The 27924-nt window shown below is 39.3% G+C and overlaps 1 protein-coding gene across 1 annotated transcript; it reads right to left on the bottom strand.

The window, feature by feature from the left end:
- Positions 1-4412: 4412 nt before the first annotated feature.
- On the bottom strand, positions 4413-26742 carry LOC120977522 (bile salt-activated lipase-like). Its single transcript, XM_040405514.1, has 11 exons — positions 26677-26742; positions 26339-26492; positions 23289-23411; positions 22981-23178; positions 22499-22629; positions 22212-22319; positions 21942-22059; positions 21355-21541; positions 5306-5509; positions 4752-4949; positions 4413-4592 (listed from the first exon to the last, which is right to left on the bottom strand). Exons 1-11 carry the CDS (start codon positions 26740-26742, stop codon positions 4418-4420), a joined length of 1662 nt encoding a protein of 553 aa, XP_040261448.1. The 3' UTR covers positions 4413-4417.
- Between the last annotated feature and the right edge of the window lie 1182 nt (positions 26743-27924).

Here is a 27924-nt window from a genome sequence, read left to right as displayed (position 1 = left end):
GCATGGCTAGTACCTAGTAGCAACCTTTGGCAAGCATCACAGCTTGTAGGGGTGAGATCACATCAGGACAGATTCGGCTCCGTTATGTGCAGGACTTTTGTCTCTGCTTCAAAAATCTGTGAGTGGAAACTTAACGGAACCCATTAGTCTATGGGGTCCTTAGGCTCAGTTATGTGCCGAATCCATCCTTTCCGTTCTCCTGGTCCTATAATGGAGCAGGAGAATGGGAAGGCTGAACACTGATGTGAACTCAGCATAATCTCTTTTTATAGCAGCCAAGAGTCTTTCGGTTCTTGTTTGAGGGATTTTCCTCCATTCTTCCTTGTAGACATCTTCCAGTTCTTTGCGACTTCTGGGCCGTCTTGCATGCTCTGCTCTTTTGAGGTCTATCCACAGATTTTCAACAATGTTCAGATCAAGGGAGTGTAATGGCCATGGTAAACCCTTCAGCAGATCAGGAGACTGAGGGCCATGGTAAAACCTTCAGCAGATCAGGAGACTGAGGGCCATGGTAAAACCTTCAGCAGATCAGGGGACTGTGAGGACCATGGTAAACCCTTCAGCAGATCAGGGGACTGTGAGGGCCATGGTAAAACCTTCAGCAGATCAGGGGACTGTGAGGACCATGGTAAACCCTTCAGCAGATCAGGGGACTGTGAGGGACATGGTAAAACCTTCAGCAGATCAGGGGACTGTGAGGGCCATGGTAAAACCTTCAGCAGATCAGGGGACTGTGAGGGCCATGGTAAACCCTTCAGCAGACCATGGGACAGTGAGGACCATGTTAAAACCTTCAGCAGATCAGGGCACTGTGAGGGCCATGGTAAACCCTTCAGCAGATCAGGGGACTGTGAGGGCCATGGTAAACCCTTCAGCAGATCAGGGGACTGTGAGGGCCATGGTAAACCCTTCAGCAGACCATGGGACAGTGAGGACCAAGTTAAAACCTTCAGCAGATCAGGGCACTGTGAGGGCCATGGTAAACCCTTCAGCAGACCATGGGACAGTGAGGACCATGTTAAAACCTTCAGCAGATCAGGGCACTGTGAGGGCCATGGTAAACCCTTCAGCAAATCAGGGGACAGTGAGGACCATGTTAAAACCTTTAGCAGATCAGGGGACTGTGAGGGCCATGGTAAAACCTTCAGCTGATCAGGGGACTGTGAGGGCCGTGGTGAAACCTTCAGCAGACCATGGGACAGTGAGGACCATGTTAAAACCTTTAGCAGATCAGGGGACTGTGAGGGCCATGGTAAAACCTTCAGCAGACCATGGGACAGTGAGGACCATGTTAAAACCTTCAGCAGATCAGGGCACTGTGAGGGCCATGGTAAAACCGTCAGCAGATCAGGGGACTGTGAGGGCCATGGTAAAACCGTCAGCAGATCAGGGGACTGTGAGGGCCATGGTAAAACCTTCAGCAGACCATGGGACAGTGAGGACCATGTTAAAACCTTCAGCAGATCAGGGCACTGTGAGGGCCATGGTAAAACCGTCAGCAGATCAGGGGACTGTGAGGGCCATGGTAAAACCTTCAGCAGACCATGGGACAGTGAGGGCCATGCTAAAACCTTTAGCAGATCAGGGTACTGTGAGGGCCATGGTAAAATCTTCAGCAGATCAAGGGACTGTGAGGGCCATGGTGAAACCTTCAGCTGATCAGGGGACAGTGAGGGCCATGGTGAAACCTTCAGCAGATCAGGGGACTGTGAGGGCCATGGTAAAATCTTCAGCAGATCAGGGGACTGTAAGGGCCATGGTGAAACCTTCAGCAGATCAGGGGACTGTGAGGGCCATGGTAAAACCTTCAGCAGATCAGGGGACTGTGAGGGCCATGGTGAAACCTTCAGCAGATCAGGGGACAGTGAGGACCATGTTAAAACCTTCAGCAGATCAGGGGACTGTGAGGGCCATGGTAAAACCTTCAGCAGACCATGGGACAGTGAGGACCATGTTAAAACCTTCAGCAGATCAGGGCACTGTGAGGGCCATGGTAAAACCGTCAGCAGATCAGGGGACTGTGAGGGCCATGGTAAAACCTTCAGCAGATCAGGGGACTGTGAGGGCCATGCTAAAACCTTTAGCAGATCAGGGTACTGTGAGGGCCATGGTAAAATCTTCAGCAGATCAGGGCACTGTGAGGGCCATGGTGAAACCTTCAGCTGATCAAGGGACTGTGAGGGCCATGGTGAAACCTTCAGCTGATCAGGGGACAGTGAGGGCCATGGTGAAACCTTCAGCAGATCAGGGGACTGTGAGGGCCATGGTAAAATCTTCAGCAGATCAGGGGACTGTAAGGGCCATGGTGAAACCTTCAGCTTGCACCTTTTGAGGTCGTCTATTGTAGATTTTGAGGTGTGTTTAGGATCATTATCCATTTGTAGAAGCCATCCTCTTTTCAACTTCAGCTTTTTTACAGTTGGTGTTACATTTGCTAGAATTTCATTGAATCCATTCTTCCCTCTACCCTTTAAGTCCCCTTACAGGACTTTAACATGCAACTGTCTGACCGCATCTCCTATAGACTGTAACGATTTAACATTGCAGCCTATGGGAGATTCACCAGGTTCTTATCTGTCGTAGGCAGGGCCCGATAGGAACTTCACTATGACAGGCTTTAGGGCCCTCAGAAGAATCAAGGCTGCTGTAACAACCAAACAGCATCCTTCATCTTGCCATAGGGGAACTGCTTGGGCCCCGGCAGAGCAGCGCTCTTGGGGAAAAGCCTCTCAGATGCCATGGTCGCAATTTAACATGGCATCAGAGGTGTTAAAAGTCTGTGATTGGCATTAGGTGTCTGATGTGTAAAACAGCAAGCACCCGGCGGCCATCTTTAAATGCTAGACATCTGCTATACATGTACATGAGATGTATGGAAGGGGTTAATAGCACAAAGCACAAGCAATATATTATTTTACAATAACGGTCATTTATATATAGATGTATAAGTTATGTTTGCAGAGGGTGAAGCTAGAAGCTGTGGTGTAACGTCTAGGGCAGTATTTTTTTTTTTGTATGCTCCTCATAAGGTCTTCGGGGGACATTTAACATTACATTTTATTATTGCTGCAGCTCTTTGGGCAGCCCTGGTGTCACGGCGGTCTCACGGCTCCTCGCGCCCACCGCTGCCGGAAAAGCCGACAGCTGCAAACTAGGCAAGGAGGTTCGGGAAAGTCCTTGCAGAGCTATATGCTGACCACATGGAAGTTTATAGTCTATGGGCGGCCGGCGAGCGGTTAAAAATCTACTTCTTTGCGTATACAGCTCTTCTGCAGACCTATACGTTTCTATGGTTACAGACTACTAACAACCCCTGCGTAGTCCGATCCTGTATCCATACTCCCTTCTACCTGTTCCCCTCATTTGGCACAACAGATTATTTGTCTTTGCTGTGGACACTTCTGGTTCGGGAGTCATATTTTTTACCTGAATTTCAAAAACTCTCACAAGTGCCGTTCAGTACAGCAGACGGGTTGGTAGCTGAAACCTAAAGCCTGTCCTGCCAGGTGCATTCTGGGACTTGTAGTTTAACCTTTGCATTACTGTCCTGCAGAACTGTGAAAATTACATTGGGATTATGGTTCACACTGACGCCACCTTGTGGTAAAAACTGGTAATACACAACACAAAGAAATTCTCAAAAATTCCAGGACATGAAGACACTAAGGCCTCGTCCATACTTTCGTGTCAGTATGAGATGTGCGAATTAAAACGGACGTTGCAGAGATGACAATGAATTTCATGAGAATTTTCTATCTGGCTTCCGTTAAAAAACGGATGCACCACGAATGTCATCCATGTTGCCTTCGTGACTTTCACTGACCCATATATTTCAATGGACGTGTGCAGCCCAGGGCACGGATGAAAGTAGTGCATGCATCTGTGGATTTTTTGCAGACACGTGGACCGCAGAGAATCACAAATGTAGACAAACCTATTAAAATAAATGAATCAATATGCTGTCCGTAAAAATAGTGGACAGCATGCATCCGTGAAAAACAGAAGTGTGGACGAGGCCTAAAGCCGACCATACATTCATTTAATGTGTGTGGGGAGCTCCCAACTCTCCCCCAGCAGATGATGTCGGGGTAGAAGGGAAGGATCGGGTGGAATTTATATTTTCGCCCGATCCTTTTGTTCTCGGGTGATAAGCCGCCACCAGAGGTGTCCGACGGATACTTTCTCCGCTCTCCTCATAGAATACACATACACGTCCCACCCAGCTGAACGTATCTGTGTGCGGGGGAGCCTGGAGAGATGGCGTTCGGCCGACAGCTGCTGAATGTCTACGGGCAGCTTTAAGCCATGAAACTCGCTGGCAAGGTAAGAATTTGTGGCGTCTTCTACCTTCAAATAAAATGGCGGCTCAAGACACAGTTTATTCCAATGGTTTTTAATATTCGGTCAGATCTGCTGCTTACAGTTTGGGCAAATTCCGGTAAGTATGGGCCCAGAAGCGGACATAAGGTGAGCGCAGCCCCTGCTTCAAGGAATTGTAGGTAATGCTGTTATTAATCTCCAGGTACTGGCCGTACAGCGTGTTGTAGGGCAGCCATGAGGTGGGGACTTTGGTTGGTCCCTGGTTGGGGTCCCTGTGTTATCAAATACAATGTTATGTGTGGAGAGAAGCAAGAGAATAATGGACATTTACACCACGGCTGCAGCAGTGGGGATTAGGGGGCAGCACTAGATTAGAGCCCCCAGGACTCATATCTCGTATGCCCTGGACATACAGGAAAGTCAGCACTTACCCTGTGGCAGCAAAGTTGGTCCAGTAAGCGATCATCGCGGCCGATACGTCCCTGTCCTCTGTTCTGTAGGCCAGTGGAGTTGTGAACGGCTTAGCAAAGATGTACTGCAGGTCGTCTGCGTGGTCAGCGCCCACCCAGCTTGGGTATAATGGCATGCGGGATGGGTGGGAGAACAGGTAGTTGTAGGTCTTCCCACTCCTGCAAAGAACAACAGGCACTGGTGACCAGGGAGATATATACAAGCTGCGTCTCTCCACACCCCCATTATACCAGGGGGTCATGACATATTGGGGAAGATCCCCCACAACTAGCAGAGCTCTCTAAACCAAGAAACTAGGAGAGTCCATACAATAAAAAAACTTGGAATATACAGTACAACTCCCAGTGTCTAACTGTCGGGACATACTGGGAGTTGTGGATTCACACAGCCGCATGTTGCAAATTCCTGCATTAATGTTATACTCATATATACCCAATTAATGCTTTGACGTGACAAAATGTCCACCAACATGAAGTAAAAGAACTGATCAAAACACAAAAAATATCTTTCTTACCTGGCATTCATAGCGTGAAGAGCGAGAGCTTCTTGTGTAGGGACCAGGAAGATATAATCAGTTTCTGCATCAACAATGGTCTTCTTCATGAGCTCCTGGCTAGGACTGGGCCCCCAATTTGATGTGTAAAGCTCATAGGCCAAGTTACCTCCTAATGAGCCCTTAGGGAGCGTGAGATCCTGCACCAACTTCTCCACCTCAGCCCTGGGAGGAGGTACAACCATAAAAGTACTATAATACTGCTCCTGTGTACAAGAATATAACTACTATAATACTGCTCCTATGTACAAGAATATAACTACTATAATACTGCTCCTATGTACAAGAATATAACTACTATAATACTGCCTCCTATGTACAGGAATATAACTACTATAATACTGCTCCTATGTACAGGAATATAACTACTATAATACTGCTCCTATGTACAAGAATATAACTACTATAATACTGCTCCTATGTACAAGAATATAACTACTATAATACTGCTCCTATGTACAGGAATATAACTACTATAATACTGCTTCCTATGTACAAGAATATAACTACTATAATACTGCTCCTATGTACAAGAATATAACTACTATAATACTGCCTCCTATGTACAAGAATATAACTACTATAATACTGCTCCTATGTACAAGAATATAACTACTATAATACTGCTCCTATGTACAAGAATATAACTACTATAATACTGCTCCTATGTACAAGAATATAACTACTATAATACTGCTCCTATGTACAAGAATATAACTACTATAATACTGCTCCTATGTACAAGAATATAACTACTATAATACTGCTCCTATGTACAAGAATATAACTACTATAATACTGCTCCTATGTACAAGAATATAACTACTATAATACTGCTCCTGTGTACAAGAATATAACTACTATAATACTGCCTCCTATGTACAAGAATATAACTACTATAATACTGCTCCTATGTACAGGAATATAACTACTATAATACTGCTCCTATGTACAGGAATATAACTACTATAATACTGCTCCTGTGTACAAGAATATAACTACTAGAATACTGCTCCTATGTACAGGGATATAACTACTATAATACTGCTCCTATGTACAGGAATATAACTACTATAATACTGCTCCTGTGTACAAGAATATAACTACTATAATACTGCCTCCTACTGTATGTACAAGAATATAACTACTATAATACTGCCTCCTATGTACAAGAATATAACTACTATAATACTGCTCCTATGTACAGTAATATAACTACTATAATACTGCTCCTATGTACAAGAATATAACTACTATAATACTGCCTCCTATGTACTAGAATATAACTACTATAATACTGCCTCCTATGTACAAGAATATAACTACTATAATACTGCCTCCTATGTACAAGAATATAACTACTACAATACTGCTCCTATGTACAAGAATATAACTACTATAATACTGCCTCCTATGTACAAGAATATAACTACTATAATACTGCTCCTATGTACAAGAATATAACTACTATAATACTGCCTCCTATGTACAAGAATATAACTACTATAATACTGCTCCTATGTACAAGAATATAACTACTATAATACTGCCTCCTATGTACAAGAATATAACTACTATAATACTGCTCCTATGTACAGGAATATAACTACTATAATACTGCTCCTATGTACAGGAATATAACTACTATAATACTGCTCCTATGTACAAGAATATAACTACTATAATACTGCTCCTATGTACAAGAATATAACTACTATAATACTACCTCCTATATACAAGAATATAACTACTATAATACTGCCTCCTATGTAGAAGAATATAACTACTATAATACTGCCTCCTATGTACAAGAATATAACTACTATAATACTGCCTCCTATGTACAAGAATATAACTACTATAATACTGCTCCTATGTACAAGAATATAACTACTATAATACTGCCTCCTATGTAGAAGAATATAACTACTATAATACTGCTCCCATGTACAAGAATATAACTACTATAATACTGCTCCCATGTACAAGAATATAACTACTATAATACTGCTCCTATGTACAAGAATATAACTACTATAATACTGCTCCTATGTACAAGAATATAACTACTATAATACTGCTCCTATGTACAGTAATATAACTACTATAATACTGCTCCTGTGTACAAGAATATAACTACTATAATACTGCCTCCTATGTACAAGAATATAACTACTATAATACTGCTCCTATGTACAAGAATATAACTACTATAATACTGCCTCCTATGTAGAAGAATATAACTACTATAATACTGCTCCTATGTACAAGAATATAACTACTATAATACTGCCTCCTATGTAGAAGAATATAACTACTATAATACTGCCTCCTATGTACAAGAATATAACTACTATAATACTGCCTCCTATGTACAAGAATATAACTACTATAATACTGCTCCCATGTACAAGAATATAACTACTATAATACTGCTCCCATGTACAAGAATATAACTACTATAATACTGCTCCTATGTACAAGAATATAACTACTATAATACTGCTCCTATGTACAAGAATATAACTACTATAATACTGCTCCTGTGTACAAGAATATAACTACTATAATACTGCCTCCTATGTACAAGAATATAACTACTATAATACTGCCTCCTATGTACAAGAATATAACTACTACAATACTGCTCCTATGTACAAGAATATAACTACTATAATACTGCCTCCTATGTACAAGAATATAACTACTATAATACTGCTCCTATGTACAAGAATATAACTACTATAATACTGCTCCTATGTACAAGAATATAACTACTATAATACTGCCTCCTATGTAGAAGAATATAACTACTATAATACTGCTCCTATGTACAAGAATATAACTACTATAATACTGCCTCCTATGTAGAAGAATATAACTACTATAATACTGCCTCCTATGTACAATAATATAACTACTATAATACTGCTCCTATGTACAAGAATATAACTACTATAATACTGCTCCTATGTAGAAGAATATAACTACTATAATACTGCCTCCTATGTAAAAGAATATAACTACTATAATACTGCCTCCTATGTACAAGAATATAACTACTATAATACTGCCTCCTATGTACAAGAATATAACTACTATAATACTGCTTCTATGTACAAGAATATAACTACTATAATACTGCTCCCATGTACAAGAATATAACTACTATAATACTGCTCCTATGTACAAGAATATAACTACTATAATACTGCTCCTATGTACAAGAATATAACTACTATAATACTGCTCCTATGTACAAGAATATAACTACTATAATACTGCTCCTATGTACAGGGATATAACTACTATAATACTGCTCCTCTGTACAAGAATATATCTGCTATAATACTGCTCCTATGTACAAGAATATAACTACTACAATACTGCTCCTATGTACAAGAATATAACTACTATAATACGCCTCCTATGTACAAGAATATAACTACTATAATACTGCTCCTATGTACAAGAATATAACTACTATAATACTGCTCCTATGTACAAGAATATAACTACTATAATACTGCTCCTATGTACAAGACTATAACTACTATAATACTGCCTCCTATGTACAAGAATATAACTACTATAATACTGCTCCTATGTACAAGAATATAACTACTATAATACTGCTCCTATGTACAAGAATATAACTACTATAATACTGCTCCTATGTACAAGAATATAACTACTATAATACTGCTCCTATGTAGAAGAATATAACTACTTTAATACTGCTCCTATGTACAAGAATATAACTACTATAATACTGCTCCTATGTACAAGAATATAACTACTATAATACTGCTCCTATGTACAAGAATATAACTACTATAATACTGCTCCTATGTACAGGGATATAACTACTATAATACTGCTCCTCTGTACAAGAATATATCTGCTATAATACTGCTCCTATGTACAAGAATATAACTACTACAATACTGCTCCTATGTACAAGAATATAACTACTATAATACGCCTCCTATGTACAAGAATATAACTACTATAATACTGCTCCTATGTACAAGAATATAACTACTATAATACTGCTCCTATGTACAAGAATATAACTACTATAATACTGCTCCTATGTACAAGACTATAACTACTATAATACTGCCTCCTATGTACAAGAATATAACTACTATAATACTGCTCCTATGTACAAGAATATAACTACTATAATACTGCTCCTATGTACAAGAATATAACTACTATAATACTGCCTCCTATGTACAAGAATATAACTACTATAATACTGCTCCTATGTACAGGGATATAACTACTATAATACTGCCTCCTATGTACAAGAATATAACTACTATAATACTGCCTCCTATGTACAAGAATATAACTACTATAATACTGCCTCCTATGTACAAGAATATAACTACTATAATACTGCTCCTATGTACAGTAATATAACTACTATAATACTGCTCCTATGTACAAGAATATAACTACTATAATACTGCCTCCTATGTACTAGAATATAACTACTATAATACTGCCTCCTATGTACAAGAATATAACTACTATAATACTGCTCCTATGTACAAGAATATAACTACTATAATACTGCTCCTATGTAAGAGAATATAACTACTATAATACTGCCTCCTATGTACAAGAATATAACTACTATAATACTGCCTCCTATGTACAAGAATATAACTACTATAATACTGCCTCCTATGTACAAGAATATAACTACTATAATACTGCTCCCATATACAAGAATATAACTACTATAATACTGCTCCTATGTACAAGAATATAACTACTATAATACTGCTCCTATGTACAAGAATATAACTACTATAATACTGCCTCCTATGTACAAGAATATAACTACTATAATACTGCTCCTATGTACAAGAATATAACTACTATAATACTGCTCCTATGTACAAGAATATAACTGCTATAATACTGCTCCTATGTACAAGAATATAACTACTATAATACGCCTCCTATGTACAAGAATATAACTACTATAATACTGCTCCTATGTACAAGAATATAACTACTATAATACTGCTCCTATGTACAAGAATATAACTACTATCCCTAAACGTTACTTGTCCAGAATCGGTTAAAGAGGCCCTTCAGATTACTACCCCCTTTCACTGGGCTACAAAAGACATAGTATTTTTGGGAGTGCACGTCCCGACTCAGGCGAAGGACTTATTTGCTCTGAATTATGCCCCCTTATTGTCCTCAGTTAGGAAGCAGCTGCACTCTATTAGACTGCCGTTTATTTCCTGGTGTGGCAAAAGGAACTACCTCAAGACCTTTATAGCTCCTAAATTTTTGTACCTTCTGCAGGTGTTGCCTATCTGGCTGCCGCACTCATTTTTTGTAGACATCCGCAGAGTTTTCTCCCTCTTTTTGTGGGGAAGTAAACCCTCCAGAATTGCTTATTCGGTGCTGACCAGAGAGAGGAGGTTTGGCGGCTTTGGTCTGCCCGACATACGTTCCTACTATGTGGCCTTTCAACTATTTAGAGGTCTATCCCTCCTCAATAGCACTTATAGTGCTCCATATGTGTGTCTTGAGCGCTCTCTGCTCTCCACTAGAATGAAGCGGATTCTCTGGGGGCTGTCCCCTTGTTCTCCGGGTGGTTCCTCTTTGCCACTCCTATGGAAGGGTATGTTTGTTGAGTGGGCCAAGCAGTTTAAGGATAGAACACTTGAGTTTCCCATACCGGGTACTCCGCTTTCCTCTTTACAGTTTTATGTCCATCCGGAAGCCGAGAAGCCCTCAGGTATCTGGCCTCTTTTGGCCGAGATCCCTTTAAGTGAGATTAGGTCCCCGGATGGGTCCCTGGATTGGTCCACGGTCTTGAATGACCCTAAAGTCAAAAAAGCTTCCTTCCTACAGAGTTTTGCCCTGCAGAAGGAGATTAAGATGATTAAGCTACCACCCCCCACCACCTCTGGAACCCCCTCTTGGCTGTCTAAGAGACTATCAGATGCCCGTAGGATCCCTAAACCGCTGTCTACCATATATAAGGAGTTACTCTCAGCCTCCCCTCCTGAGCTACATTTCCTTTCTTCATGGGAAAGGGAATTGTCCATCCACCTTACAGACCCAGAAAGGGCTTTTGTCCTTACACACTCTCACGGCTTTAGCCGCTGTATTAAGGTACAAGAAAACTCGTATAAGCTGCTTACGAGATGGTACAAGTCCCCGGAGTTCTTGCATAGGCTTAATGCAGATTTCCCAAGTGAGTGCTGGAGGTGTAGAAAAGACGTAGGCTCTCTGTCACACATTTGGTGGCACTGTGAAAAGATTAAAGCGTTCTGGACCAGTATAGAAGCTCTGATAAATGAGGTGTGTGCTAAGCAGGTTAAGCTGGATCCTAAACTGATTCTGCTTTGGTGCCATAATGACTCGCTTTCCCCCTGTAGATCTGATCTTACTACTATGCTCATCACGGCGGCGAGACTGCTCATCCCGCTGCTTTGGAAGGATACTGAACCTCCCACTGTTTCGATGTGGAGGGATAAGGTGGATCAGATCTACAGGTTTGAAGAGCTGGCCCACTGGGAATCTCGCACGCGTTCCCGCTTTCTGAAAATCTGGTCGCCCTGGAAGACATATAGGAAGTTCCCCTGACGGAGTTGGGGAAAACTCCCCTACCCCCCCCCCCCCCCTTCCTTTCCCTTCCTTTCCCTCTCTTTTCCTCTTATTTGTGTTATATTTGATTTTTATTGTCTGTCACATTTGATGTATCATTTTGTACAACATGTGTTGCACTGACCTGCATTTGTGGTCACTTCCATGACCGATTTGTGACTTTGCCTTACCAGTGATGCTACGATGGTTTGTGATCGATTGATATGCCTTACTTACTTTGAATAAAAATACATTTGGTTAAGAATATAACTACTATAATACTGCTCCTATGTACAAGAATATAACTGCTATAATACTGCCTCCTATGTACAAGAATGTAACTACTATAATACTGCTCCTATGTACAAGAATATAACTACTATAATACTGCTCCTATGTACAAGAATATAACTACTATAATACTGCTCCTATGTACAAGAATATAACTACTATAATACTGCTCCTATGTACAAGAATATAACTACTATAATACTGCTCCTATATACAAGAATATAACTGCTATAATACTGCTCCTATGTACAAGAATATAACTACTATAATACTGCCTCCTATGTACAAGAATATAACTACTATAATACTGCTCCTATGTACAAGAATATAACTACTATAATACTGCTCCTATGTACAAGAATATAACTACTATAATACTGCTCCTATGTACAAGAATATAACTACTATAATACTGCTCCTATGTACAAGAATATAACTACTATAATACTGCCCCCTGTATACAAGAATATAACTACTATAATACTGCTCCTGTGTACAAGAATATAACTACTATAATACTGCCTTCTATGTACAAGAATATAACTACTATAATACTGCCTCCTATGTACAAGAATATGACTACTATAATACTGCTCCTGTGTACAAGAATATAACTACTATAATACTGCTCCTATGTACAAGAATATAACTACTATAATACTGCCTCCTATGTACAAGAATATAACTACTATAATACTGCCTCCTATGTACAAGAATATAACTACTATAATACTGCCTCCTATGTACAAGAATATAACTACTATAATACTGCTCCTATGTACAAGAATATAACTACTATAATACTGCCCCCTGTATACAAGAATATAACTACTATAATACTGCTCCTATGTACAAGAATATAACTACTATAATACTGCTCCTATGTACAAGAATATAACTACTATAATACTGCCCCCTGTGTACAGGAATATAACTACTATAATACTGCCTCCTATGTACAAGAATATGACTACTATAATACTGCTCCTGTGTACAAGAATATAACTACTATAATACTGCTCCTGTGTACAAGAATATAACTACTATAATACTGCTCCTATGTACAAGAATATAACTACTATAATACTGCTCCTATGTACAAGAATATAACTGCTATAATACTGCTCCTATGTACAAGAATATAACTACTATAATACCGCCTCCTATGTACAGGAATATAACTACTATAATACTGCCCCTATGTACAAGAATATAACTACTATAATACTGCCTCCTATGTACAAGAATATAACTACTATAATACTGCTCCTATGTACAAGAATATAACTACTATAATACTGCCTCCTATGTACAAGAATATAACTACTATAATACTGCTCCTATGTACAAGAATATAACTACTATAATACTGCTCCTATGTACAAGAATATATCTACTATAATACTGTCTCCTATGTACAAGAATATAACTACTATAATACTGCTCCTATGTACAAGAATATAACTACTATAATACTGCTCCTATGTACAAGAATATAACTACTATAATACTGCTCCTATGTACAAGAATATAACTACTATAATACTGCTCCTATGTACAAGAATATATCTACTATAATACTGCTCCTATGTACAAGAATATAACTACTATAATACTGCTCCTATGTACAAGAATATAACTACTATAATACTGCCTCCTATGTACAAGAATATAACTACTATAATACTGCTCCTATGTACAAGAATATAACTACTATAATACTGCCTCCTATGTACAATAATATAACTACTATAATACTGCTCCTATGTACAAGAATATAACTACTATAATACTGCTCCTATGTACAAGAATATAACTACTATAATACTGCTCCTATGTACAAGAATATAACTACTATAATACTGCTCCTATGTACAAGAATATAACTACTATAATACTGCTCCTATATACAAGAATATAACTGCTATAATACTGCTCCTATGTACAAGAATATAACTACTATAATACTGCTCCTATGTACAAGAATATAACTACTATAATACTGCTCCTATGTACAAGAATATAACTACTATAATACTGCTCCTATGTACAAGAATATAACTACTATAATACTGCTCCTATGTACAAGAATATAACTACTATAATACTGCCCCCTGTATACAAGAATATAACTACTATAATACTGCTCCTGTGTACAAGAATATAACTACTATAATACTGCCTTCTATGTACAAGAATATAACTACTATAATACTGCCTCCTATGTACAAGAATATGACTACTATAATACTGCTCCTGTGTACAAGAATATAACTACTATAATACTGCTCCTATGTACAAGAATATAACTACTATAATACTGCCTCCTATGTACAAGAATATAACTACTATAATACTGCCTCCTATGTACAAGAATATAACTACTATAATACTGCCTCCTATGTACAAGAATATAACTACTATAATACTGCTCCTATGTACAAGAATATAACTACTATAATACTGCCCCCTGTATACAAGAATATAACTACTATAATACTGCTCCTATGTACAAGAATATAACTACTATAATACTGCTCCTATGTACAAGAATATAACTACTATAATACTGCCCCCTATGTACAGGAATATAACTACTATAATACTGCCTCCTATGTACAAGAATATGACTACTATAATACTGCTCCTGTGTACAAGAATATAACTACTATAATACTGCTCCTGTGTACAAGAATATAACTACTATAATACTGCTCCTATGTACAAGAATATAACTACTATAATACTGCTCCTATGTACAAGAATATAACTACTATAATACTGCTTCTATGTACAAGAATATAACTACTATAATACCGCCCCCTATGTACAGGAATATAACTACTATAATACTGCCCCTATGTACAAGAATATAACTACTATAATACTGCCTCCTATGTACAAGAATATAACTACTATAATACTGCTCCTATGTACAAGAATATAACTACTATAATACTGCCTCCTATGTACAAGAATATAACTACTATAATACTGCTCCTATGTACAAGAATATAACTACTATAATACTGCTCCTATGTACAAGAATATATCTACTATAATACTGTCTCCTATGTACAAGAATATAACTACTATAATACTGCTCCTATGTACAAGAATATAACTACTATAATACTGCTCCTATGTACAAGAATATAACTACTATAATACTGCTCCTATGTACAAGAATATAACTACTATAATACTGCTCCTATGTACAAGAATATAACTACTATAATACTGCCTCCTATGTACAAGGATATAACTACTATAATACTGCTCCTATGTACAAGAATATAACTACTATAATACTGCTCCTATGTACAAGAATATAACTACTATAATACTGCTCCTATGTACAAGAATATATCTACTATAATACTGCTCCTATGTACAAGAATATAACTACTATAATACTGCTCCTATGTACAAGAATATAACTACTATAATACTGCCTCCTATGTACAAGAATATAACTACTATAATACTGCTCCTATGTACAAGAATATAACTACTATAATACTGCCTCCTATGTACAATAATATAACTACTATAATACTGCCTCCTATGTACAAGAATATAACTACTATAATACTGCCTCCTATGTACAAGAATATAACTACTATAATACTGCTCCTATGTACAAGAATATAACTGCTATAATACTGCTCCTATGTACAAGAATATAACTACTATAATACTGCTCCTATGTACAAGAATATAACTACTATAATACTGCTCCTATGTACAAGAATATAACTACTATAATACTGCCTCCTATGTACAAGAATATAACTACTATAATACTGCTCCTATGTACAAGAATATAACTACTATAATACTGCTCCTATGTACAAGAATATAACTACTATAATACTGCCTCCTATGTACAGGAATATAACTGCTATAATACTGCTCCTATGTACAAGAATATAACTACTATAATACTGCCTCCTATGTACAAGAATATAACTACTATAATACTGCTCCTATGTACAAGGATATAACTACTATAATACTGCCTCCTATGTACAAGAATATAACTACTATAATACTGCTCCTGTGTACAAGGATATAACTACTATAATACTGCCTTCTATGTACAAGAATATAACTACTATAATACTGCCTCCTATGTACAAGAATATGACTACTATAATACTGCTCCTGTGTACAAGAATATAACTACTATAATACTGCTCCTATGTACAAGAATATAACTACTATAATACTGCCTCCTATGTACAAGAATATAACTACTATAATACTGCCTCCTATGTACAAGAATATAACTACTATAATACTGCCTCCTATGTACAAGAATATAACTACTATAATACTGCTCCTATGTACAAGAATATAACTACTATAATACTGCCCCCTGTATACAAGAATATAACTACTATAATACTGCTCCTATGTACAAGAATATAACTACTATAATACTGCTCCTATGTACAAGAATATAACTACTATAATACTGCCCCCTGTGTACAGGAATATAACTACTATAATACTGCCTCCTATGTAAAAGAATATGACTACTATAATACTGCTCCTGTGTACAAGAATATAACTACTATAATACTGCTCCTGTGTACAAGAATATAACTACTATAATACTGCTCCTATGTACAAGAATATAACTACTATAATACTGCTCCTATGTACAAGAATATAACTGCTATAATACTGCTCCTATGTACAAGAATATAACTACTATAATACCGCCCCCTATGTACAGGAATATAACTACTATAATACTGCCCCTATGTACAAGAATATAACTACTATAATACTGCCTCCTATGTACAAGAATATAACTACTATAATACTGCTCCTATGTACAAGAATATAACTACTATAATACTGCCTCCTATGTACAAGAATATAACTACTATAATACTGCTCCTATGTACAAGAATATAACTACTATAATACTGCCTCCTATGTACAAGAATATAACTACTATAATACTGCTCCTATGTACAAGAATATAACTACTATAATACTGCCTCCTATGTACAAGAATATAACTACTATAATACTGCCTCCTATGTACAAGAATATAACTACTATAATACTGCTCCTATGTACAAGAATATAACTGCTATAATACTGCTCCTATGTACAAGAATATAACTACTATAATACTGCTCCTATGTACAAGAATATAACTACTATAATACTGCTCCTATGTACAAGAATATAACTACTATAATACTGCCTCCTATGTACAAGAATATAACTACTATAATACTGCTCCTATGTACAAGAATATAACTACTATAATACTGCTCCTATGTACAAGAATATAACTACTATAATACTGCCTCCTATGTACAGGAATATAACTGCTATAATACTGCTCCTATGTACAAGAATATAACTACTATAATACTGCCTCCTATGTACAAGAATATAACTACTATAATACTGCTCCTATGTACAAGGATATAACTACTATAATACTGCCTCCTATGTACAAGAATATAACTACTATAATACTGCTCCTGTGTACAAGGATAGAACTACTATAATACTGCCTTCTATGTACAAGAATATAACTACTATAATACTGCCTCCTATGTACAAGAATATGACTACTATAATACTGCTCCTGTGTACAAGAATATAACTACTATAATACTGCTCCTATGTACAAGAATATAACTACTATAATACTGCCTCCTATGTACAAGAATATAACTACTATAATACTGCCTCCTATGTACAAGAATATAACTACTATAATACTGCCTCCTATGTACAAGAATATAACTACTATAATACTGCTCCTATGTACAAGAATATAACTACTATAATACTGCCCCCTGTATACAAGAATATAACTACTATAATACTGCTCCTATGTACAAGAATATAACTACTATAATACTGCTCCTATGTACAAGAATATAACTACTATAATACTGCCCCCTGTGTACAGGAATATAACTACTATAATACTGCCTCCTATGTACAAGAATATGACTACTATAATACTGCTCCTGTGTACAAGAATATAACTACTATAATACTGCTCCTGTGTACAAGAATATAACTACTATAATACTGCTCCTATGTACAAGAATATAACTACTATAATACTGCTCCTATGTACAAGAATATAACTGCTATAATACTGCTCCTATGTACAAGAATATAACTACTATAATACCGCCCCCTATGTACAGGAATATAACTACTATAATACTGCCCCTATGTACAAGAATATAACTACTATAATACTGCCTCCTATGTACAAGAATATAACTACTATAATACTGCTCCTATGTACAAGAATATAACTACTATAATACTGCCTCCTATGTACAAGAATATAACTACTATAATACTGCTCCTATGTACAAGAATATAACTACTATAATACTGCTCCTATGTACAAGAATATATCTACTATAATACTGTCTCCTATGTACAAGAATATAACTACTATAATACTGCTCCTATGTACAAGAATATAACTACTATAATACTGCTCCTATGTACAAGAATATAACTACTATAATACTGCTCCTATGTACAAGAATATAACTACTATAATACTGCTCCTATGTACAAGAATATATCTACTATAATACTGCTCCTATGTACAAGAATATAACTACTATAATACTGCTCCTATGTACAAGAATATAACTACTATAATACTGCCTCCTATGTACAAGAATATAACTACTATAATACTGCTCCTATGTACAAGAATATAACTACTATAATACTGCCTCCTATGTACAATAATATAACTACTATAATACTGCTCCTATGTACAAGAATATAACTACTATAATACTGCTCCTATGTACAAGAATATAACTACTATAATACTGCTCCTATGTACAAGAATATAACTACTATAATACTGCTCCTATATACAAGAATATAACTGCTATAATACTGCTCCTATGTACAAGAATATAACTACTATAATACTGCTCCTATGTACAAGAATATAACTACTATAATACTGCTCCTATGTACAAGAATATAACTACTATAATACTGCTCCTATGTACAAGAATATAACTACTATAATACTGCTCCTATGTACAAGAATATAACTACTATAATACTGCCCCCTGTATACAAGAATATAACTACTATAATACTGCTCCTGTGTACAAGAATATAACTACTATAATACTGCCTTCTATGTACAAGAATATAACTACTATAATACTGCCTCCTATGTACAAGAATATGACTACTATAATACTGCTCCTGTGTACAAGAATATAACTACTATAATACTGCTCCTATGTACAAGAATATAACTACTATAATACTGCCTCCTATGTACAAGAATATAACTACTATAATACTGCCTCCTATGTACAAGAATATAACTACTATAATACTGCCTCCTATGTACAAGAATATAACTACTATAATACTGCTCCTATGTACAAGAATATAACTACTATAATACTGCCCCCTGTATACAAGAATATAACTACTATAATACTGCTCCTATGTACAAGAATATAACTACTATAATACTGCTCCTATGTACAAGAATATAACTACTATAATACTGCCCCCTGTGTACAGGAATATAACTACTATAATACTGCCTCCTATGTACAAGAATATGACTACTATAATACTGCTCCTGTGTACAAGAATATAACTACTATAATACTGCTCCTGTGTACAAGAATATAACTACTATAATACTGCTCCTATGTACAAGAATATAACTACTATAATACTGCTCCTATGTACAAGAATATAACTGCTATAATACTGCTCCTATGTACAAGAATATAACTACTATAATACCGCCCCCTATGTACAGGAATATAACTACTATAATACTGCCCCTATGTACAAGAATATAACTACTATAATACTGCCTCCTATGTACAAGAATATAACTACTATAATACTGCTCCTATGTACAAGAATATAACTACTATAATACTGCCTCCTATGTACAAGAATATAACTACTATAATACTGCTCCTATGTACAAGAATATAACTACTATAATACTGCTCCTATGTACAAGAATATATCTACTATAATACTGTCTCCTATGTACAAGAATATAACTACTATAATACTGCTCCTATGTACAAGAATATAACTACTATAATACTGCTCCTATGTACAAGAATATAACTACTATAATACTGCTCCTATGTACAAGAATATAACTACTATAATACTGCTCCTATGTACAAGAATATAACTACTATAATACTGCCTCCTATGTACAAGGATATAACTACTATAATACTGCTCCTATGTACAAGAATATAACTACTATAATACTGCTCCTATGTACAAGAATATAACTACTATAATACTGCTCCTATGTACAAGAATATATCTACTATAATACTGCTCCTATGTACAAGAATATAACTACTATAATACTGCTCCTATGTACAAGAATATAACTACTATAATACTGCCTCCTATGTACAAGAATATAACTACTATAATACTGCTCCTATGTACAAGAATATAACTACTATAATACTGCCTCCTATGTACAATAATATAACTACTATAATACTGCCTCCTATGTACAAGAATATAACTACTATAATACTGCCTCCTATGTACAAGAATATAACTACTATAATACTGCTCCTATGTACAAGAATATAACTGCTATAATACTGCTCCTATGTACAAGAATATAACTACTATAATACTGCTCCTATGTACAAGAATATAACTACTATAATACTGCTCCTATGTACAAGAATATAACTACTATAATACTGCTCCTATGTACAAGAATATAACTACTATGATACTGCCTCCTATATACAAGAATATAACTACTATAATACTGCTCCTATGTACAAGAATATAACTACTATAATACTGCCTCCTATGTACAGGAATATAACTGCTATAATACTGCTCCTATGTACAAGAATATAACTACTATAATACTGCCTCCTATGTACAAGAATATAACTACTATAATACTGCTCCTATGTACAAGGATATAACTACTATAATACTGCCTCCTATGTACAAGAATATAACTACTATAATACTGCTCCTGTGTACTAGATCGTAGTTATTGTATTGTATTCAGGACGTACGCTTTGATATCTTCTTGCGGTTTGTTGATGACAGACAGGTCCATTCCCGCGAACATATGTCCGTCCATGTTATTCACACCCGCCAGGTAATCCACGTCGGCCGCGTTGGAGAAGAGATTGATTGGATCATCAGGGATGAAATCTCCATCGATGACTGGGGAGAAGGCCAGGTAGTGCACCACGGGATCTATAATACAGGAAAGAGGTCGCTGTAAGAGGGGGCCTCAGGGTGTATTTTTGGGGTCCCCTTGGTTTTCAGATATGGAATTTGGAGATGCAGATGAATACCCCCCCCTGTGCCCACATCACACCAATACGTCACCTCTCCCCGGCACAACCATAGAGTAACCTGCAGCAGCAGCAACCCCAAAAGTCTGGGGGGAGGGGGGTAACGGTCTGACTTCGCACCCTATTGGCTGCAGTGACCGGCTGCTAAGAGCTGGGGGTGCAGTTAAATTCCTCCGATTCGGCACCGATGGGTCTGATCGGTTCTGGATTAACAGATCATGCCTTATTGCGATCAAATGCCGGATTAAAGGAATTTCACGGGGCAGGTCGTGGGCAGATATTCCTGCAGGAAATCTTACACTGAAGGTTTATCAGGTCCAGCTTGAAGGCCAGGGTAACGGCACGGGGGTCTGTAATTCTCAGACAGTTGGCGAGAGCGGCGGTGTCGTCCACGGGACAGCCCACTTTTGTGCCCACCTGTAATACAAAGAACGGACATAAAAATAAGCTCTCTTAACTATCATGCCCTTCCACAGGGGGGCGCCACCAGATAATGTGGGCTGACTGTAGGCGATAACGCTAACAGGCCCCTCCCACTTTATATCGCCAATCTAATTATGCAGTTTTACCTGTCGAGCCCAGAGGAGAGGGTCTTGCTGAATGGCCCAGGGGGACAGGGCGACGCCGCTCTGGCTGATCGCTCGCTTGACAAGCCCAACATTGTAAGGAGACAGAGTCTGGAGCACAGAGACGGAAAAGAGAGACGGTTACAGCGTATGGCGGGACGCGGTCCTGCGGATGGACTCTCTAGGTATATATTATGTATGTCTTGCAGTACCCACTTTCCACCACCACTGGAGGCACACACTTCCCATAGCCCCTAATGCAACAGCGCCCCCAGCTGTGAGATGCTTACCTGCAGGGAGACACTGGCAGCTCCCGCCGACTCTCCGAAGATGGTGATGTTGTCAGGGTTTCCTCCAAAAGCAGCGATGTTCCTCTTGACCCACGCAATGGCCATATGCTGATCCCACAGACCATAGTTACCTAAGGAGACGGAAACAGGAGCTTTAGGCTGATACAGACTCGGACCCCCAAGAACTGAAGTTAGGGACTGTGGCTGCAGAGGGGGCACTTACTTACATCATGCATCAGACTGATTTATGAAAAGACATATGCAAGGATAGATCTGGCAGCTGCTATAGCGTCCTCGGCAGGGGGGTCCAGCTGTGGTCGGCTTCAGGGGTCATGGACGCAGCAAGCACCACTGGTGAAGCCCTATGGCCAACGTACAGGCAAACAAAGGGCGGCCCCCAAAGGAAGTTCTTGGGCAGGAAGCACTATCATCCATTGGCACATATCACGTACCCAGCATACATGCGCCATGAGCCATCTTACCTGGTAGGTTGGCGTCTCCGGTGCTGAGGAATCCCAGGGGTCCCAAGCGGTAGTTGAAGGTCACCACAATGACGTTCCCGCGGAGGGCCAGCTCCTCCCCATCATACAGGTAATTGCTGAGGAAATTGGCGCCCTCCGCTGAACCGAACAGATAGGCGCCACCATAAATCCACACCATGACGGGCAGGTTGGTGGACACTAAGAGGAAGGAGAGAAAGCTGAAGAAAAACAAGGCGATGGGGGTGAAGTGGGAAACCCGCGGCTGGCTCAGCGGGAAAGCAGCGATGCAGCGCTGGGGTCATACCGACCTGATTTACCGGGCTGAGGGACCCAGACATTCAGGTAGAGGCAGTCGTTCTCTCCGCGGGTGTCCGTCTGGGATAAGGTGGCCTGCAGACAGCGAGGCTTGAAGTCTGTGGCCTTCAGAGTCCCTGCGGGCGGGAAACGGTAAGGATGAGGACAAGACGGGTCCGCAGAGCATCGCATCTGATCAGACCTCCAGGAACCCAGCTACAGCGCCCCCCAAATATGGCGACTGACAGACTGCAACATACACCGTATATGAGTATTCCTAAGAAGGCTGTATCACACAGGATAGGATTAGATACACAGCTCAGCAGACAGTATCACACAGGATAGGATTAGATACACAGCTCAGCAGACAGTATCACACAGGATAGGATTAGATACACAGCTCAGCAGACAGTATCACACAGGATAGGATTAGATACACAGCTCAGCAGACAGTATCACACAGGATAGGATTAGATGCTCAGCAGACAGTATCACACAGGATAGGATTAGATACACAGCTCGGCAGACAGTATCACACAGGATAGCATTAGATACACAGCTCAGCAGACTGTATCACACAGGATAGGATTAGATACACAGCTCAGCAGACAGTATCACACAGGATAGGATTAGATACACAGCTCAGCAGACTGTATCACACAGGATAGGATTAGATACACAGCTCAGCAGACAGTATCACACAGGATAGGATTAGATACACAGCTCAGCAGACAGTATCACACAGGATAGGATTAGATACACAGCTCAGCAGACAGTATCACACAGGATAGGATTAGATACACAGCTCAGCAGACTGTATCACACAGGATAGGATTAGATACACAGCTCAGCAGACAGTATCACACAGGATAGGATTAGATACACAGCTCAGCAGACTGTATCACACAGGATAGGATTAGATACACAGCTCAGCAGACAGTATCACACAGGGTAGGATTAGATACACAGCTCAGCAGACTATCACACAGGATAGGATTAGATACACAGCTCAGCAGACTGTATCTAATCCTATCCTGTGTGATACTGTCTGCTGAGCTGTGTATCTAATCCTACCATGTGTGATACTGCCTGCTGAGCTGTGTATCTAATCCTATCCTGTGTGATACTGCCTGCTGAGCTGTGTATCTAATCCTATCCTGTGTGATACTGCCTGCTGAGCTGTGTATCTAATCCTATCCTGTGTGATACTGTCTGCTGAGCTGTGTATCTAATCCTGTCCTGTGTGATACTGTCTGCTGAGCTGTGTATCTAATCCTGTCCTGTGTGATATTGTCTGCTGAGCTGTGTATCTAAGCCTATCCTGTGTGATACTGTCTGCTGAGCTGTGTATCCAATCCTATCCTGTGTGATATTGTCTGCTGAGCTGTGTATCTAATCCTGTCCTGTGTGATACTGTCTGCTGAGCTGTGTATCTAATCCTATCCTGTGTGATACTGCCTGCTGAGCTGTGTATCTAATCCTATCCTGTGTGATACTGCCTGCTGAGCTGTGTATCTAATCCTATCCTGTGTGATACTGTCTGCTGAGCTGTGTATCTAATCCTGTCCTGTGTGATACTGTCTGCTGAGCTGTGTATCTAATCCTGTCCTGTGTGATATTGTCTGCTGAGCTGTGTATCTAATCCTATCCTGTGTGATACTGTCTGCTGAGCTGTGTATCCAATCCTATCCTGTGTGATATTGTCTGCTGAGCTGTGTATCTAATCCTATCCTGTGTGATACTGTCTGCTGAGCTGTGTATCTAATCCTATCCTGTGTGATACTGTCTGCTGAGCTGTGTATCCAATCCTATCCTGTGTGATACTGTCTGCTGAGCTATGTATCTAATCCTATACTGTGTGATACTGCCTGCTGAGCTGCTGTATCTAATCCTATCATGTGTGATACTGCCTGCTGAGCTGTGTATCTAATCATATCCTGTGTGATACTGCCTGCTGAGCTGTGTATCACACATGGTAGGATTAGATACACAGTTCAGCAGACAGTATCACACAGGATAGGATTAGATACACAGCTCAGCAGACAGTATCACACAGGATAGGATTAGATACACAGCTCAGCAGACTATCACACAGGATAGGATTAGATACACAGCTCAGCAGACAGTATCACACAGGATAGGATCAGATACACAGCTCAGCAGACAGTATCACACAGGATAGGATTAGATACACAGCTCAGCAGACAGTATCACACAGGATAGGATCAGATACACAGCTCAGCAGACAGTATCACACAGGATAGGATTAGATACACAGCTCAGCAGACAGTATCACACAGGATAGGATTAGATACACAGCTCAGCAGACAGTATCACACAGGATAGGATTAGATACACAGCTCAGCAGACAGTATCACACAGGATAGGATTAGATACACAGCTCAGCAGACAGTATCACACAGGATAGGATTAGATACACAGCTCAGCAGACAGTATCACACAGGATAGGATTAGATATACAGCTCAGCAGACAGTATCACACAGGATAGGATTAGATACACAGCTCAGCAGACAGTATCACACAGGATAGGATTAGATACACGGCTCAGCAGACAGTATCACACAGGATTAGATACACAGCTCAGCAGACAGTATCACACAGGACAGGATTAGATACACGGCTCAGCAGACAGTATCACACAGGATAGGATTAGATACACAGCTCAGCAGACAGTATCACACAGGATAGAATTAGATACACAGCTCAGCAGACAGTATCACACAGGATAGGATTAGATACACAGCTCAGCAGACAGTATCACACAGGATAGGATTAGATACACAGCTCAGCAGGCGGTATCACACAGGATAGGATTAGATACACAGCTCAGCAGACAGTATCACACAGGAGAGGATTAGATACACAGCTCAGCAGGCGGTATCACACAGGATAGGATTAGATACACAGCTCAGCAGACAGTATCACACAGGATAGGATTAGATACACAGCTCAGCAGACAGTATCACACAGGACAGGATTAGATACACAGCTCAGCAGACAGTATCACACAGCCACTGTATCTAAGCCTCTCCGAGGACTTACCAGACCATCCCGGATGCCTCTCTGCTTTCTCAAGGATTCTGGGAGGAGCAGCAAAGGGAATTCCCTTGAAAACATCCAGATAAGTGGAGGAAATGAGGCCAATTTTCTTATTGGTTCCTTCTACGAATCCTCCGTCGGTGTAGACCACCCCCAGCTGTAAGACAAGAGACCCTGATATTAGGAGCGGAGGATATGGGGGCCTCATGCACACTGGGTCAGATCATTCCTTCAGTGCACCTCATGGACTGGGGGCAATGATTCGGGGTACCATGGGGCGGGGGACACTGCCCCTTTAACAAGTAACATTTAGGGCAGTAAGGTCAGGTCTACAATCTTACCGTTGCAGCATGAGCGGCCGCCAGGAATCCGGCCAACGCCAAGGTGACGGCTATGCAGGGAGCCATCTCTGGACCCAATCCCAAACACCGGTCCCTTCCCACCTTACATACATATATACACACACACCTGTAATCACTTCCCAGACGGCTGATGGCCATCGCTGTGAGAGTGAGCAGCTGCTAACACACCGCTTATCTCCCCCTGAGGGTCACCTCTGCTCATAAACATTTCCCATTAACTCCTTAACGGCTGGGTGAGACGCCAAAAGATGGCAGCGGAAAGGAAAACGTGAGCGACACCTTCCTGAATAAGGCGACCGAGCAAAGGTGGACATAGGGGTTGTAATACTTCCTGTCATCTGCCTCCCTAAATTTTGGCTCAGATGTTAAAGGGTTAAAAAAATAATAATAAATGCATCACAACTGTCCAAGGGTTGCACCTGCTCCATTGACGTAAATGAGGCTGAGCTGCAGTTCCGCGCACAACCTGCAGAAAGGTGGGGCGCTGTTTTTGGACACAAGCAGCCATGGTTTTCTAGCCCTGGATAACAATGTGATACACGGTATATACATGTGCAGAAGCACGAGGGATATTGTAAATACAGTATATATACACAAACATGTGACTAAGCTGGCGGGCACTACAGAAGGTAGGTTATCATAGGACTTAGGGTCATTGCTATATACACAGATAAGTGTCCCGCAAAGTGCAGCTGCTTTCCTTCCACCCCGTGGGATATAACACATGCGACCGTCCCATAGATATTGTAAATCTAAAAAAAAAACAAAAAAAAAAAAACATGTATATATAAACTATATACGTTGACATAAAGGGGGTCTCTGCTTTGGACAATCCCTTATTAGAAGGGCCCCTAAAAATAAGCTGATCGCAAAGTGACCCCCAGCGATCAGCCGTGATCTGAAAGGAAATCTTTCAAGAGGTGTTCAGTTTTGCTGCAGTGCCACCACTGGGCAAATGAGGTATTGCACCGTGTTCATTCACATCAATGGGTTGTCTGTGTAATGCAGGAGAGGATGGGTCCTCCAGGGCCAGTGACACTCACTGTAACATGAGGAACCCCCCCCCCCACACACACACACATAATTTGGAATTACCTAATGGGGTGGATGACAATGGGTTTTCCTACTTGACAGCAAGTCAATACTGAATCCATGAACCCCATTTTTAATAGACCTCTGCCTACTAGTAATACAGGACATTTCTAATAGGATGTAACTTCACAGCAC

This window comes from Bufo bufo, chromosome 8, assembly GCF_905171765.1.
Source record: "Bufo bufo chromosome 8, aBufBuf1.1, whole genome shotgun sequence".
In the NCBI taxonomy this organism is placed as follows: Eukaryota; Metazoa; Chordata; class Amphibia; order Anura; family Bufonidae; genus Bufo; species Bufo bufo.
The sequence above is the reverse complement of the archived record's forward strand: the minus strand, read 5'-3'. Positions and strand labels throughout refer to the sequence as shown.